Source organism: Chlamydotis macqueenii, chromosome 15 (genome assembly GCF_036417535.1).
Source record: "Chlamydotis macqueenii isolate bChlMac1 chromosome 15, bChlMac1.mat, whole genome shotgun sequence".
NCBI classification, from domain to species: Eukaryota; Metazoa; Chordata; class Aves; order Otidiformes; family Otididae; genus Chlamydotis; species Chlamydotis macqueenii.
This window is the reverse complement of record NC_141570.1, coordinates 14,040,886-14,058,478: the sequence shown is the minus strand read 5'-3', so window position 1 is coordinate 14,058,478 and position 17,593 is coordinate 14,040,886. Positions and strand designations below refer to the sequence as shown.

The 17,593-nt window shown below is 44.4% G+C and overlaps 1 protein-coding gene across 8 annotated transcripts in view; it reads right to left on the bottom strand.

Annotated features, from left to right (window-relative positions):
- Positions 1 to 17,593, bottom strand: part of ADCY9 (adenylate cyclase 9) — a 101,892-nt gene that overhangs the window by 43,315 nt on the left and 40,984 nt on the right. For 6 of the 8 annotated variants that reach the window (XR_015260235.1, XR_015260231.1, XR_015260234.1 and 3 more), the window contains exons 2-4: positions 14,609 to 14,781; positions 9,295 to 9,399; positions 4,228 to 4,445 (exon numbers count right to left, since the gene is read on the bottom strand). Coding sequence is in view for 3 of the 8 variants with exons in the window: in XM_086760004.1 (XP_086616130.1) it covers positions 4,228 to 4,445; positions 9,295 to 9,399; positions 14,609 to 14,781 (496 nt within the window). In the remaining 5 variants the exon portion in view is untranslated. The remainder of the gene's footprint in view (positions 1 to 4,227; positions 4,446 to 9,294; positions 9,400 to 14,608; positions 14,782 to 17,593) is intronic. The other 2 variants (XM_086760005.1, XM_086760006.1) reach the window with 2 other exon arrangements.

Below are 17,593 nucleotides of genomic sequence, written 5' to 3'. Positions count from 1 at the left end.
CTGTGGGATATTTGTGTTTTAGTGGAATTCTACCGTTCAAAGCAAGTCAAGGATGACAGAAGTGACAAATGGTTACAAAAAAAACAAAAAACAACAACCCCCCCCCCCCCACCGTTGTCCATTTTAGAAAACAGCACTTTCTTGTTACTTCAAAGACACTAAAATAACGGAGTAACTCAGCTGGGAACATTCCCTTAATGATCTGGGCTGCCAGCAACAGAACCTGAGGAGACAGACACCTTACACTTACTTCTGAAACAGATTTGAAATCACCAGAGTCATGAAAGCAGCACTGACAAATAACTAGCTCACTAGGACGAACAAACCAGGAGGCAGCCTCTGCCACAGGGTGGTTATGCACTCCTTCACCTTACCTTCCAGTGCCGGGTGCAGAAAATAAACCAAAGCCAAGCATAAAAGAGGCCTCAATCATTAAAACGTTATATGTGTTCCCCACCCTCTGGAGCAAAAACAGAACATTTTTTGAGTTTTACATTAGTTGTTAGAGGTTTACGAAGGAAGTTTTCCAATGACATCTATGGCACTTGATCCGCAAACTTTTTCTTTCTCTAGAAGAGCTGACAGTACTCAACGTAGAGAGCACCAAGCACTTCGAGTCTGATGTGAACCTTTGTGCCTTACAGTGAACAAACTGTTTTTAAAATTGCTGCAGAATCAGAAATGAGGCAGCTTTTCTCCAAGTGCTATTCCCACCTTGAAAACTGTAGCACCAGAGCCACACCTAGAGCAGGCTATTCTCAAGTCAACAACTCTAAGCCAAAACCAGAGATGCACATGAGATCAAAGAAGCAGAAGCAGCTGAAAGATCCTGCAGAGCTAGTCTGTGCCTGAATTCTTTTTTTTTTTTTTTCAGGAGAGTGGTTTTTAGTTTTTTTCTGTTTATTTTTCAGGAACACTTGGCAAAGAGGTTTTTTGAAGTACAAGCTGCCCAGCACAAGATGGTATGTGGGAAGCATTTTTTTTCCTTGAGATGCAAGACCAACCAAACACACATTCCTAGTCTGAAGCTTGAGAAGACCAAAGACTTCAACCATTAATACTGCAGATACTTCACCACCTTTAAACATTCTGGCCTTGGCCAATATATTAAAGACATCAGGATACTCTGAAGGAACGACAGTACACATTCACTTGAATCCCTCTTCTCTTTCATTCTTCCTTGTCTTTCTTTCCTCCCTCACCTCTCTCAGATGTTCCTAAGAACATCTTATAATATGAATTTTGCAAGTTTTTTTTTAAATGTTGTTGAATTCACTTTCTTCCTCCAGGGAAGCTGAACAGAGCATGGTGGTGATGTGCTGGAGCTGCGATGGTCTAAGGTCCAGGAAGAACCACCCAGTTTGCCAGTGCAGCAGGAAACAGAAGGTATAACATGACGAAACCAGGGCGACGGCAGCATTTCTGACGTCAGCCAGCCATATCACGCCAGTCCAGCTCCACGTTAATTGTAGTCTGTCTCAGAGAGGAAGATCCCAGTTTAGTTGACTGAACACAGTCATAATGTGCTTCCCAGGAGGCGCTGTGCCTCCCCAGCACAGGCGATTTCTGTTTTCCCTGAATCAGGCAACTGGGAAGCAGGAGATGAAGGAAACAACCAGATTTTAGAAGTATTTAAACAGGAAACTGACCCAAGGCGGGATGAGTGGCTGAAGAGAACCCAGCTTCTGGAGGGAGCTTTGTATTTCCCTGGAACTCTGCTCTGTAAGTCTGAAGAAATCGTTTGTAAGTGCTGTCCTGATTAGCATGTGAGTGCTGGTTTCTTATACTTTAAAAGGTTTATAACCTAAGGAATATGTAATTTTTCTTGGAAACAAAAATCTAAAAAGCAAGAATCCTTTGAGGGTATCCCCAGTGAAATTAAGTTTAAACATTTTGTACTCTTACACCAGTTTTCTTCTAAAATACGCAGTAACGCGCAGATTACCACGAACAAAGCATGGTATTTTTGTAGTGGTTGTAGCAAAGCCAGACTCAGAGCTCAAACTACACACTGCTTGCAAATATGCATAACTAAGTTGTAAGAAGATGCAAACTGATAACTTCTATGAAAAGGATTTTTGTACGATGCAATAACACAAACATGCCGCACTAACGCCGGCTTTATTATTATTATTTTTAAAGACAAGTGGACCTGTGCTGAGGCATCAGCTCCAAGGTGAAATCTCAGCATGCAAAGGACCAGCGATCACTCACGAAACGCTCAGCCACACACCTCAACTCTAGAAAAGAGGCTGGGAAATGAAAAATATCACCAGTGTCCAGCATTTCCTCCAGGCTAGCCCAAGGCAGCTTCCTAGCGCGGCGTACAGGATCCCGAATCCTCCCTAGGATACATTTAATTCTCCCCAGCTGCACAGGAAGCCTGTGTGATTAATTTATCGCCCCGTCTGGGTTAGGTACTTTCCGTTAATACAGATTTCTATCACAGATCAGTGCACCAGCATCGTGCACCACAGCGGACATCACGGCCGGTGCTAGGGGAAGCTCACGCTTTACTGCTGCGGGGTTTGCAGTACCAAAGCAGCAAAACTCCAGAATTATTACTGAGAACGGAGTTTCACGTGAGATGACCAGGGGGAAGTTTGGACTTCGCTCCCTCCCCTGAGAAAACTGAAATTTTCCACTCACTCAAACACCCTCACAGATACCAGATTTGTTGAGATTAACAATATCTTATGTTTTACAGCAGGGGATCAAGAACGTTTTTAAAATGACTTATTACACATGGAGAAATGTTAAGAAAGATGAATGTAAAACGGTAGGCTGAAACCATTTGGCATAGACCTAATTAATCAGAAGATTATTTTTGGAAAGTTATGTTTACATGAACTGAACTCAGCAGAGAAGTTTCCCTGGCAACAAGAAATGGCCCACTTAATATGGTAATGATGATATTTAATTCAGACCCAAAAAAAGCTAGGCTTTGACTGCTATCACATCAACTTTTTCCTTTTTCCAAAGCAAAAAGTTATCCATTTTGTAAGTGGAGGAGGAAAGCACCAGGAACACAAGAGCGTGAGCTGGGTATCTTCAGCAAACCAATGCCATAAATTAAGCTACTTTTATAACTTAAAGAGTGCAGCATGCTAGTTATATTTTAAACAGAAATCCTATTTCTTCTTACAGATTTCTGCCAATATTTGGACCTTCCCAATCCTTCTGTCTTCTAATATTTGAAAATATCAGCTAAACACCTATTCACAGCCACTAGTGACAGAACATACATACAGGAAAAAAAAATAAAAAAAAAATCACGAACATAAATTTTAATTTAGGTTGACCAAAGGAGAAAAGTAACCTGAAAAAAATCTAGAGAAGAGCCTGGAGAGGGACTGGTGTCTCTCCCTCTCATGTCTCCCTGCTTAAGCCGTGTTTTCAGCTAAGACTACAGTGTCCTTGTTCCAAGCAGCCTGGAATCTATATAAGCACACAGTTTCAAGGATACTTGGATAAAATACCCCTGATCTGAGTGGAAGCAGTGAAGCAAAAATAAGAATAGCCATAAATAATAACAAAATCAAGTTATCTGTTCAGTTGATTCAGTCAAGTCATTGCCATAATAAAGGAGATACGGTTGTGTGTTTACAAAAATCACACCCTGAATTCTAGAAAACATTTTCCTCTGCCCAAAATAAGGGTGGTTTTTTTTTTTTTAAATAGAGAATCTAACATTACAAAATGCTGTAAGCAGGCAGTAGGTCCATGAGAATCCACCCCCATTAACTCTGCCTCCAAGTCCAGTATGATTTCCAGGCACTCGTTAGTCAGACGATGTTATCAGATGTTGTTCTTTTGCTACACAAAAATGTGAGGTTTGTGGTTCAGATTTTATGTTACACTTTTAATTGCAGAGGAAGGTACACACGATGTGCATTAAGAGGACTTTTGAATGTAAAGATAAGAATTCAACTTCACGAGTCATGTAAAGAGTATTCTTCCTTTTCGAAGGCTTGACTGCAGAAAGACTGCTCACCATGGAAATGACGAAAAATCTGGCTTTACGCATGCCTGAGGAGAATGTTTCTGACATCAAGTTCCTGCTGTAGCTTAAACAGAATTTAGACTAAGATCAGAAAACATACACATGTTATATGTTAACAGTAATTATTTACATTAGACAAGAAGCACACAAATAAAGACTGGGACCCCTGTTACTGCCTTTTCTCCTTTATACAATTTCACATTGTACAGCTCTATTTTCCTTACCTGTCTTCTTTAATCACATCCACAAAGTGAGCATCTGTCTTTTCTCTGATGTTTTTGAACCTCAGAGGAAGGAGAGCTGATTGATCCAGGCTCACTCCGCCCCATCTTCCTTTCTCCTGCAACATTTCATAAAGCGAGGTTTGACTATTGCTGAGCTTTTCTTCCTGTGGAGGACTCAAAAGCCCATTCTGAGTCTTTGGACTGTGTCCTCCTGGAGCCTGGATGACAGAAAGCAAAACATGGGGAATGTTAGTGGTTGAGAAAGAAGACAGAAGAGATTTCACAGAGCAAAAGCTGAAAGAAGTTCTTCCCTCAGCACACTGAGCTTTTACCTGACCACATCAGAGACCTAACTCCCCCTGCCTTGAAATCATTCGCGTCTTCTGTAAGCGCACGCCTATTTAGGTGTCATCTTCTCGCGTATCAAGTTTCCAAGGAGCAGAAAACAAAGTACATTTTCATACTTGCAAAGAAAACCAATCACAAGCCCAAATTTCATTCACTCACCTTAACGTCAAGATTCTTCCAAAAAGCTTTTTAAACACCTACTTAAACTGTACTATCCTTCCACAGATCACGAGACAACTTACTCTGCCAGCCCTTGCTGATCCTTCCACTGACCACTACAGTCCTGCTGCTTTCCCAGAGCTTCCTTCTTCCTCCTACCTGTGGGACCAGCCCTTTCGTACATCTCATCATCCTACAAAAAAAATATCCTACAAATTAAACTATGCTTTCTTCATCGACTACTGCTTTCTGTTTATTTTTGCCTTTGTATTAATTAATACTGCATTTTTAAATTTTGACACAAGCTTGCAACACAGCTTAGGTACACAGTATTATCACTTCTGCTTTCATTCCTTCGAGAACATAAATTACTTTTAAACAATAATTATTCTACTTCCATGGAACCTGAAGTTCCTCCTTCTACATTTTCTTTGATCTAGATCAATGTGCACTGAAGCAATTTCAAAAAAAATAGACAACTAAATATGGTTAGAATGAAAATCAACTGCAGTTAGTCAAGATTATTTTCAAATGCAAACATATTTGAATGCTCACCTCCCCCCTCCATGTCTTATCATCTATCACGTATCGCTTATCCTCATCCTGAAACCCACTCATGACAGAAGTTTCTTCATTTCTGCCTGTACAGCAGTGACAAGCTCCTCCAGAAGATTATTCTTGGATGCCACCACAGTGACCAGAAATAAATACCATAAATATCATCACCGCTCCAACCATGCCTGAAATATGTTACTCAGATTGTAAAATCAACTTTGTTAAACTTAAGAAATATCTTGTTTCTGGCTGCCCATGCAAAATTAATTCGACCTCCTCGTGTATCGACCCTATAAAGCAAATCAGGCGCACGAATGTACAGGCAGGAGCAATGAAAGGGACGGACACAACCAGGGAAGATACAAGAGTAACGGGGCAGCATGAGAACGTCTCCTCGTGCAGGGAAGAGTCAGAAAGCACTTGGGCCAGGCTCCCTGTCACTTCTGAGACCTCAAGAGCTGAAGTCATGACAAGGTGTGCTGGAATGGTTCCCTGGAGCTACAGGAAAAGCTACAGGAGGAAGGTGAGGCGTGCTTCCCCTTCCGCCCACCCGGAGGGCTGCAGCATCGCCGCCCTGCGGAGGTGTGAGCCCCCAGAGCCAGGAGATGAAAGGATTCCCAGTCTGGTCCCTTCTACCGCTCACAACAGTTGTGCTGGCAGCTTGCAGGTGTTCACAGCCCAGTGACAGCAGCTGACAAAGCTGAATAGGAAATTCAGGAGTTACCTTGGGATGCTGCCAATGTTTTGTGAAAAAACGTAACTAAGAGAAGAGAAAGGTGATTTCAGCAACATGTATCTCTGCAAAAGCAGAGTAAAAACCTTTGGACCAGATAGCTGCTGGCGTACGACAGAAAGGCTCTTCTCCTGGTGAGCCAGAGCCACGAGAACTTCTCACATAGAAGTTCACCAGTTTCTTTCTAAGGGAAAAACATTCAGCAGCTTCAGAGTAAGCCCTCCCGCAACCGCATCAGGTCATCAGCCCACCCAGAGGGAACGGGGCTACGGAGCACAGGGCGCATCGCAGCGCTAGCTTCTGGGCTCTGAACCCCTCTGGTTGCGAGACAAGGAGCACCAACAACGGCAAACCAAGGGGAGCTGCCCAACGAGTTGCTAGAAATAAAGGGTCTTCACTGTTTGGGTTTTTTTTTAAATTTATGCTAAAGATTGTATCTGCTCAGAGCACTTCTCAGAACAACTTGAGGCCTAAAAAATAGAAATGCAGGTCATAGTTTTCAACTTTTTTTTTTCCTGGTTATGAATCTCTCTCTTTTTCCTCACCCCTGCAGCAGATGTTGTTGCATGAAAAGCAGTTACCAAGAGAACATAAGAAGGACATGGACCAGTTGGAGAAGGTCAGAGGAGGCCACGCAGATGATGGGAGGGCTGGAGCAGCTCTCTTGTGAGGCCAGGCTGAGAGAGCTGGGGCTGTTCAGCCTGGAGAAGAGGAGGCTCCGGGGAGACCTGAGAGCGGCTCCCAGTGCCCAAAGGGGGCTGGTGGGAAAGGTGGGGAGAGACTCTTCAGCAGGGCCTGGTGTGACAGGACAAGGAGTAATGGTTTTAAAATAGAGGGAGGTAGATTTAGATTGGATATTCTGAAAAAAATTTTTACAATGCGAGTTGTAGAACACTGGCCCAGGTTGCCCAGAGAGGCCGTGGATGCCCCATCCCCGGAAACGTTCAAGGCCAGGTTGGCCGGGGCTCTAAGCAACCTGATCTGGTTGGAGATGTCCCTGCTCCTGGCAGGGGGGTTGGACTGGATGACTTCTGAAGGTCCCTTCCAACTCTAACCATTCTGTGATTCTATGATTCTATAATTTTTGCCATGAGCAGCTCAGATAAAAGATACGGACTCCTGTGCACTGTTTGCTTTCCCTGTCTGCTCTTCAAGTTCATCTGAAGAACACAGTGAAAACTTCTGCTCTTTCAGAGAAGGTCAGCACAGACTTCTCTTGCCCTTTTCTCTTTAGCTCCTTGGCAAAGGCTCAAATCCCTAAGAAAATTCTTCCCTCCAGTCAGCTCAAGGTTTTCCTGTGCTGTCTCCACTGTTAATCTTACCAGGAGGGGATTAGAGTGTGAAACTGCTTGTGTCTGAGGAGAAAATCCCTATTTATTAAACGTTGTTAGCTCCAGTGTTACTGTGGCTTCTGACGGCAACAGGCGGTATGGGTTTTTCTGAGCTCTCAGGGATTTGATGTACCATGCGATAACTTCCTCTCATCCAGAGATGGGGAGGCTCCAGAGGGTGGTGGGACCCATGAATGTCCAAGGACGCGGGTAACATAATTAACATTCCCTAATGTTAATTAGGGGGACTTGAGGGGACTTGAGCTGCAGAGCCAGGCGCAGCGACGTGGCATGGGAAGGGTACAGACTCCAGAGACGGGCAGAGGGAGCTTACGGCTCTTCTTCCCAAGAAAGCCAAGACTGCGGAGAAGATCTGAAAATCAAATGCCACAGCAGCTTTGCGCATGTAGCTGTTCTTCATGTTTTCAGTTAAACAGGCATCCCAGAGTTACTGGTAGCCACTTAACTGGTCCAGTATTCGACTTGGCAATAACTAAACTGAATCAAAGGCAGCCATGCACTTTGCTCTCCACTAGCATGCTTCCCCTGGTGAAATTATGGACATTTTTTTCAGCACCATACAGACCTCTTTTAGGCAACGTTAGATGCCTTGCTGATTAACACCCACGAAGCCAATACACCTGCAGTAGGAAGGACCTTAGAGGATAATTCTGATGAAGGCAGCATATGACAGGAGGCAGTTGGTACCTAAGGAAAATCTGTTTGCAGCCGGTTCCCGGAGATCCCTGGCTGGTGGGCAGAGGCAGCCTGGGGAAGAAGCATCTCACGCACACCATCCTGGCAGCCTGGGCACATCTCCCACAATGTTTTCGTCTTAAAGATCGCATGCTGTTCCGAGACCAGTACTTGCTGGTCATTCTGCTCCATCTCCCTCGGAGCTGAAGGGAGTATTACTTTATTCTTTTTTTATTAGGCTGTTTCCTGGGAACGCTGGCACAGAACGTGGTCTACTATGTTACAAACCGCTTCAGGCCAGTACGGTGAGGCCGCCCCTGCTTTTGAGCTTACAATTTCAGTACAGGAGACAACAAGTCAGATATAGGCAGAGAGCAGAGGGACACACATAGATTAATGCAGCCGCTCATCAGTAGAATAAATGCTGCTAAGTTTTTCCATTAGCTCTACGTGTGAAATGAGTTGTAAAGACAGATGTGACAAAAAAACCAAGACAGCTATCTCTGAATGTGTTTACAAAATTATTCTCCCCAAGAAGGGAAAGCATTAAATTTATTTGAAAATAAAACAATCAGGCAATGAGCACTGGTATCCAGTCCACACTTAAGGCAGGAGCTCAATATTCAGGAGGGAGTGAGGGGTGACAGGCAGAGCAGAGAAGCAACAAAAGCCACAGAGAAGACGACAAATCAGCAACATCTGGTACTGCAGAGGAAGTAGGTGGCTTCAGCGAGGATATCTAAGCAACAGGCAAGGAAAGCGGTCTTGGCAGCAGCACGCTGAGTATGTAAGACGCTGTATTTGTCAGTCAGAAAAAGGATGCAGACTGACTTAGACGCTGCAAATTTAGCTGTGTGTGTGAACAGGAACGACTGTCTTAGCTTCCAGCTACGGCACAGAAGAGATTGGCAGGACACAGGTGTGACTTGTGGCTAGGTGACACAGAGCCAGCCGGTGTAAGGGATGGAGAGCATGGCTTGAAGCTCCTTTCTTTTCTTTACGCTTCAGCACAATTTAACAAGTCCAAATCTTAGGTTATTCTCAGCACCAAACTGCGCCCATAAAATTACTAATCATTTTGAAAATTTGGGAGGGGCTCAACTAAATTTTAGAACACAACTGCTCCAAATCCAAACTGGTTCTGCTGCTTAAGAGCTTGAATAAAGGAACAGCAATACAAAAAAGAGAGAGCTAACTGAAGCAGAGAATAAGGGAAAAGGAGGGATAACATGACACTGAAATTACCTTCGTACTGTTTTTATGCTCATCCTGACAACCATTTTGGATAGCTCCTTCATCTACGCTGACATCGCAGTGGGGAGCAAGGGTGGTACTACATGAAGGGCAAGGCTGCAATGAGACAAAAAAAAATTTAGCCAGGAACGTTCCAGTGTCCTCGTCGTATTATGCAATTTATAATTCGGCCCACTTGTATACTTGTGGCACGGGTAAAAGGTAAACAAAGCTACAGAATGGGAAGCAGGGAGCAAAATTGGACTGGAACAGAATGCACCGGTTCAAAAATAAATCACAGATTTTCTGTTTACTGAAGCCAAATCTAATCCAGGAAAGCTTTATTAGTGTAAGGTCACAGATACCCCGTAATCACTGCGTACCAGCAAAGGACCTCCCCAGGAAGGCAGCAATACTCTTTAGTGAGAGAAGTGCCATTTTCTTGCTTAAAAACCGTCTGCAAAAGGATCTGAATGGCGTTATGGGTGAAGACTTAGCACAAAATGCAGCAAAATTCAAAAAAAAAGCACAAAACACCACAATGCATTATGAACAGCACGGGGAAATGGGAAGTAGCAGGTCTGAAACTCATAAAGGGAAATGCTTTCCCATGTAGTGCTCTGAGAGTACGGTGGAACTTAGGTTATCGTATGTTGCTGAAGCCAAACACCCAGCTAATTTCACAGGAAACAAGGAAAGCAAAACCATCAGCACTTGTAATTGCTGCACATTATGCATTTGGGGAGCAACCTAAAACGTAACACTTTCAAAACAATCTAACCCCTCCCAGTTAAATGCGATCTCCGTAAGTGGAATTAGCCCTGTATCTCTATCTTCCAAGTTCTTTATGCCTTTCTCCAGTCCTGGCCGCGCAGAGGCAGGATGCTGCACCAGAGAGACCCGGTGTCCGATCCCTATCGGCAATTCCTCTGCTCTGGACAGGGTTTAGTGTCACCAGGCTTGCCAGAAGTCTACTACAGGGTACAGAGACACCAGTCACGGGGACCAGCATACTAAATTCAGCACACTACATACTAACTGGTGGTAGGTGACCCGCTAAACATCTTGGTAAGTTTTCTAACAAGTAATTTGAACCTTTTGTCCCACACTCACCGCCCCATGTCCATTCTCTCTGTTCATTCTGGACTCCAGAGGCACTCGCTCAAGCCTCTGGAGTCTATCATTCTCCTGGTCCAAAAATACAACTGCTGCCTTCAGGTTCACTCCCTATTTCATAGTCCAGCGTGCAAGTCTCTTCACAACTGAGTTTCCACCTAAAGTCTGTTTTCTGTCTCTAGTGTCCCACTTGAAATTAAATAACGTGGCATCTTCAATTTTCAGGTTGTTACGGCGTGGCATTTCTCCCAGCCCACTCTTCCTACAACTGCTGATCCACCTGATCACTCAGCAGTGCCTCTCCTAGGCTTTCACTTCGTGGAAGGCAATATTAGATGGCTTTAAAAACTAATATGACAATGGGCTAACGAGCCTTCTATGCTCCTAGAGCTTCAGTTAGTAGATTTAACCACAGCAGAAGTCCGTTAATGGTAATAAAACCCAAATACCTCAAACAAAAAATAAAGAAAATACTCCCTGTTTGATTTTGCTGACAAATCAGCAAGACCACCTCAAATGCTTAGCTCCTGGAGTTAAACCAGAAGACAAAAATCTCAGCAAAGAAGCTGGACCTTTTGAGAAGAGGCAGAAGTCCATCCGACTTACCCCACGTGCTCAAGCCAATACCATTAACTTCATTCTCTGCTGTAGACAATCACACAAGCTCACTGCGTATGTGACCTCATCACGATGAATAATCCACAATGGCACTTTCAGCAAACACCAAGACAACCAAAAGTACTTTCTGTTTTCATACCAAGGGATGATTACAACATTTTTACAACAGCGTATGATTCCCAGTCAAGAAAGGGATTTTATAAAAAAGATAGAGAAAATAACCTGATACCAAAACTGGTTAAGCAGGTTCCAGTGTTTTCATTCCAAAAACCAGCTGCTGTTATATATTTACCTACAGATTTTAGCCTCTATCTTCACTGTTTTAATTATGTGCACACATTTACTGATATCCCTACTGCAACGAGGTTTGCAATTAAGTGAACTACAGATAGTCTGGAAGAGAGGAGGAAATACAATTCCTTTCATGGATCAATCACGGCTGCACTCTCCTTCCTGACCTTCCCTAACAGCTCTTGTCCGTTAGAACATCCGTCCAAGCCCAAAATGTGAAAGTCATCCCTTGCCTCCAATATGGCCCTTTATTCCCTTTAAAACAAAAATACTTTGACTTGCCTGTAATTGTGCCCCTCCTTCTTAGTCTCTTTTGCAGAGCTGGAGTCATCTCCTCCTACACTGACACTGTTTACAGCTTTGTATTTAAAACTGTTGGCATGTAAGTCATGATTCTTTTGCAAATTATTATCTCCAGACCCTACCAGCAAGCTGCAGGCTTAAAAAAAAAAACAAAAACACAACACTGTAAAAAAGAAACCCACTGCTTTTCAAAAACTGTGCATGATCTGTGATTAAATCAAACATTCGTTCTTTGTGGGGATTTTTTATTATACATGTATATTTATTTATTTAACACTAAGACCTACTCTAGCATGGCCGGAAAATTAAACATTCCTTGAAAGCTTGACTCAGCCTTCTTGGTCCACAACCGCTCCAACAACAGACGACCCAGCAAAGAGAAGGCTGGTGCACATCTATGCTCCAAGGTGCGCCACGGCGTTAGGAATATCTGTACCAAGCCATGCTGTGAGAAGCAAGCGCGCTTTGCGCTCCTGTGCTGCACCGACAGTCGCAGGACGTGTTTTTAAGTGCTCAGCATTCACACAATTGCTTCATCACTATGCTGTAGGCATTCTGACAGGTTTCCTGGCACGCATCGTATGGATGCTTATCAGACCGCAGGGAAAGCCGAGTCTGCGGTCACTGAAAATGTATTTTGGGCAAGTCAGGCACACTATTTTCAAAGAGTTGTGAGGCTGCATAGGAAGTCACTGGCGAGACCTGCAGTGCTCATGGTGATGAATAAAACCAGGTATCTATGAGCATCACCTCGACGCAGTAGCTTTGGCACAACGGTAGGTAGGGTATCCAAGAAAGCTGAAACTGAGCCGCTACTTGTCCTAGATGCTCTTCTGAAGCAGCTTCTTTTAGCTTCTCCTTCATTTATTTGGACAGCCACGTTTGCACTTGTGCATTATTCAGCATTTAAACAGCAATTGATACCCAGCCACAGTGGTCCCCGAGCAGAAAATGAGGGACTGGGCAGCAAACAGAACATTGTGGGCCAGCAGCAAGCCTCCACGATGCACAGTAGCTGTTCAGAAACAACGGTGCGGTGTATCTGCCCTTCTGCAGGGAAAGTTACCCTGTGTTTTAGAAAACACTTACCAGAGCTGATCCTTAACAGCAGATTTCATTTTGGCCTTGGATCATTTTTACAAGAAGCATCACAATTTAATACATAACAAAGTTTATCAAATCCTAGCCGCGGTCAGGCCCATCCTGTACCCCGCTGCAGTTTCACGGTTCTCCAGTCACAGCACACTTCGCTGTCTGACAGTAACAAGGCATCCTCGCTTTCCCTCAGAACAGCACCTCCAGCTTCACCGCTTTAATCCCTCCTCTTCCCTGCCAGCTTCACAGACAGGAGCTGGGTGAGGCTGCTCCACTCGGTACGCTGTTCTTCCTTCACTAATTGATGCAGAGGAGTTTCTACCCCTTCCTGTCACATCTGTACCTCTGCACGGCCACGCACGGGGCAGCACAGACACCCACCGGCTGTGCCGAGATCTATTTTCCTACTTTATTTGCTGGTGCTTTCATTGAAAAACAAGAAAGAGCTAGGAAGCCAGTGCCTGAGGGATGCCAAATATATTCTTTCTTAAAGGAGAGAAGGAATAGAAAAGCATCACCAGTAACTTGGATGCAGTCAAACCACACAGTGCTTATGTTGTGATAGGACAAGGCGTAATGGTTTTAAAATAGAGGGAGGTAGATTTAGATTGGATATTAGGAAAAAATTTTTTACAATGACGGTTGTAGAACACTGGAACAGGTTGCCCAGAGAGGTGGTGGATGCCCCATCCCTGGAAACGTTCAGGGCCAGGCTGGATGAGGCTCTGAGCAACCTGATCTGGTTGGAGATGTCCCTGCTCCTTGCAGGGGGGTTGGACTGGGTGGGCTTTGAAGGTCCCTTCCAACTCTAACCATTCTATGATTCTATATTTTGGGGCAGGATATAGCTGGCTACAGCTCCCTTCTGTAGTGAAACAGTCTTGGCCTGCTCTGTAAGGATCTCACTTGACTTTGGACTGTATCTTTGGGCCAGCCTTCCTGCTGATGTCACTTTGCCATCCAGTGCTTTGACTCCAAAACTCAAAGCCTGGCACAGAGGCAGGGTAAATGTGTCCTACTCATGAAAGTCACCCCCCATCAACTCTGCAAGCTCACTCTCAAATCTGTCCTCTCAAGAATAAATACACTGAAGCCTAAGGACAGTGAGGTGCAGACAGATGACCACCTGTGGTTCTGGCCTTCATGCCCAGCTTGGGAAACCCAGGATGGGGAACTCTTAGCACAAACGAGAAAAGAGACATCTGTTGTTTGGGAAATCTGTTCTGAGCTGGAAGATGGAGAGTAACAGCAAAGCTTCAAAGTAATACGCATTGTTTCTCAGATTTCCTTGTCAAGAGATCTTGTGAGAGGTGTGAACATAACAAGACATCATCATCTCTCTGAGCTGAATCCATACAAATCATTGCCCTCAGTTCTAGATACAGGTCTCTAGAGCAAGCAGATAAAACACAATCTCGTAGCCTACCGGAGCATTTTCTCCCACCACACAAACAATCCTGTCATCTTTCTGCAGGGATATCTGTTGTCCACTCGTATGAAAAGGTTCACAGGAATAGAGTAATGGGAGATGCAGAGTGCAGCAAAAGCAGAAAACCGTAGAAGTTCCAGTAGCTGCATAAAGCATATTTTTTATTCCGTCATAAATTCAGTACCCTTGAAAATGCAGCATTGACCTCTCAGTCCTGAAATATTACAGAAAAATACTTGAAACCACCTTTAAAAAGTGTTCACCTTACTTTAGGGACTACTTATCAACTGGCGAAGTATTTTACTTCGTAAAATTTTTTGTCCCTCAAACTACGTTATGCCATTTTATATACATACATATATACACAGATACACAGAGCAGTGCATCCACAAACCTGTAAGACTTCCCACCCCACACCTCTCCCTGGTTTGCAGTTTGAGGTGTACCCTGCCTGGGTTTAAAACCAGCGCTCACCTTCAGTTTCTCCGCGTGCTTGAGAGCCTTTGTCACGTCGCTGGCGTTCTCGGCTGACAACGCTCCCTGCGTCCTGGCTCCCTCTCCCAACTCCAAATCGGGAAGCAACGCTTGGGAACAGCTGCAGTGGGGCTCCTTCACCTTCTGCCCGGAGATCAGATAGGTCTTCAAACCTATAGGAAAAAAGAAATGAACAGTCAGAACCACAGGAAGACAAAAATAACACTCCGTTGGACTTCCAGATATGAAATAAAGTAACTATCAAAGCACCACCAAGGGTCGGGAATACAGCACAGAACAAAAGACCGTGGCTGGGAACAACCACCAGGAACATGAAGATGCTCGGTGTGAAGCGGTGGCAATTAGGATTGCCCAAGATCTGCTGCCCCAGACACCAGAGACTAACACCCAGCAGCAGCCAGGACTGACCTATACTTTCTTTATTCCATTTTTACTCCTGTACTTCCAAAAAAGAGAGCTAAGAGCTTATGTATTCGCTTCCCAGTTGTAATCTGAGCTCTCACATTAACACTTTACCTCTGGAAAGGATTTGGAGCCTGTTTTTCACTGATATCTGTCATTCTGCTTCTGAAAAACCAGCGTGTATTCCTCCACTTGCACCCTCCATTTGTCAGAGGAACGTCGTGAAGATTGCTTAATGCCGGTAGCACGTTCAGAAAGGAAATGGCGCTTAAGCGCTAGAAATTCTGATGGGTTCCCATAGTTAGCGCAGACTTCACATTTTTAAAGAACAAAATCAATCTCTCTCGCTCGCACGTACGCCCACACGCGCTCTCTGCAACTGTTGTATGAATTGAAGCATAATTGGAAAGCAGATCCAATATTAAAGGCCAGGCTGGTAAATATCACGCGGTAGCAAGCTGAGCTGTATCAAAAACCTGTTCAAAAAATAAAAGATCTGAATTTCATTTAGAATATCGCTTATTTTACTTCCTTGAAACTTTGCACTATGATGTTCTGGGCTATTTCCAGGCACAGAGACTAAGAAGGAGCCACTAATCACCCTGCTCTCTGCATTGAAATGAGTTAATTTTATTGCCACCGTACGGGAAATCTGCCACTCAGCACGAAGGGCACTGACACGCTCTGAAAAGCGTGGAAGTCGTCAGCGCTGGTTATTTCGTGCGACCAGAGACCGCTGTCCCGTGGGACTCTGCTGCCCGAGACTCACGGGATGGCTGCTGGGTCTGTATCTGGGTCAGCCGGGCATCACCCCCCTCTCTCTCTCTGCTCCTCGTCCCCAGTCGCAGCCTGACACATGACTGTCACAGCCGTCGGCTGCACTCGATTGCCTCCCTCCCTCCGTGGGGCGAGAGCTGGAAATAAATACGGCAAGTTGCAGCCCTTGGAAGGGAGCAGATTTCTGCTCCTTATGATATGGTCATTTGCCCACAACCTTCTTCACAGACAGAAAATCACATTCTACAAACCTTTTATCTTTAATACGTAACGCAGACAGTACTTTGTAACTTTTCCAATAAAAATAAGTTAGCCATACTAACAGCAGTTTTGCAGTTCCTCTGTTTATTCCACCAGCTCCAAACTCCGGAGTACTCGCTTGAGTATCTGAGACGTGATGCTACAGCCGATTTATTTATATTTTATATCACTTACAGTAGCGCTAAGGTTTTATTTGGCACGGCCGCTTAATAAAATCCCAAGCTGTTGCTGGCTTCCAGATGTAGGGTCGTCTCTTTAGAACTCCTGTATCAAAGGGGGCTGTCGTCTAAGGAATTCTCCACAATTAACTTACAATTACATGTTTGCTGGGGTAAAAGTTAGAGCATTAAGCTTACTACTCCTATTTTTACAAGCTACCTTAAAGCAACACACAATACCACTGCTATTATTCCTCTATTTTTTTCCTAAATAAACATTTTCTTTGGTTTTCTGTATTTTTGCAAAGGCACTTTTAATGTCTCGCTGTGCTGTGCAGCATAATTATTTTGTGAATCTGCTGCATACAGTAAAATGATCTCCAGTTTGAGCTCCACATTGAGGAAAAAGGGAAAAAAAGGCTGTGGCATGCCAGGAACCGAAATGTGTCTCTGAAAGCACAACCTGAAGCCACGGCGTGTGCAGCTCCTCAGCCCTGCTCCACCCCCCAGCCGCCATCGGCACCCGCTTCGTCCCTCGGGCTTTAACTGCAGGGTTTAAAGTTGGCTGAAATGGCTTGTCATCGGCATCAAGGACTATAAAAGTCTCTTTGTTACCTCCTCGTGCTCCCCAGCCCTGCCACGCCTGCTGAAGAAGGAGCATCGCTGAGAACGGAGGTTTGAAATGGGAGAAAGAAAAGCCGATATTCTGCAGGATCACCACAGAGCCTGAGAACGAAGTCGGCAGGGCTAACGTGAGGTCAGCGTCTCAGGAGAGCAAATAAGGAAAAAAAGGTTATTTTTGGAAAGTTTGGGAAAATTAGGAGGTATAAAAACCTTCCATCTTTACAGAATGTTACTAACATTGCAGACCTAATACTTGGTTATTAAATCCTTCCCATGATAGGGAAATTTGGTTTGCTTTGGTATTCCTTGCAACTCTGTGACACTGCACAAAGTAACTCCTCCCTGCAGTCTGAAATACTTTGGTACGAAAAAGAGGTCACTAATTCAGCAGAACCGTATCCATGTAACTCAAGTGTATTACAAGAGAACGCCACTCTTCCTCCTTCCACATCTCCAGTGAATTCCTACAACCAACACACGGCCATCTTCCGTACGAACGCTGTACGCAGAGAAACATTCACATCACCACGCCGCACATTTCCGTCGATTAGGCGAGGCAACAACATCAAATGAATAAGCCAGCAACAGAGGAGCCGCTGTTTTATGTGAAAATCAGCAAACCTGGTGCAATTTTCTGTGTGTGTTGCTGCGCAACGGTGTAACTCAAGGCACGGCAGTGAGGGAAGCCCTACAAGATGCTCGTGCTGCCATTTATAAAAGCAAAGCTCACCCTTTCTCCCCT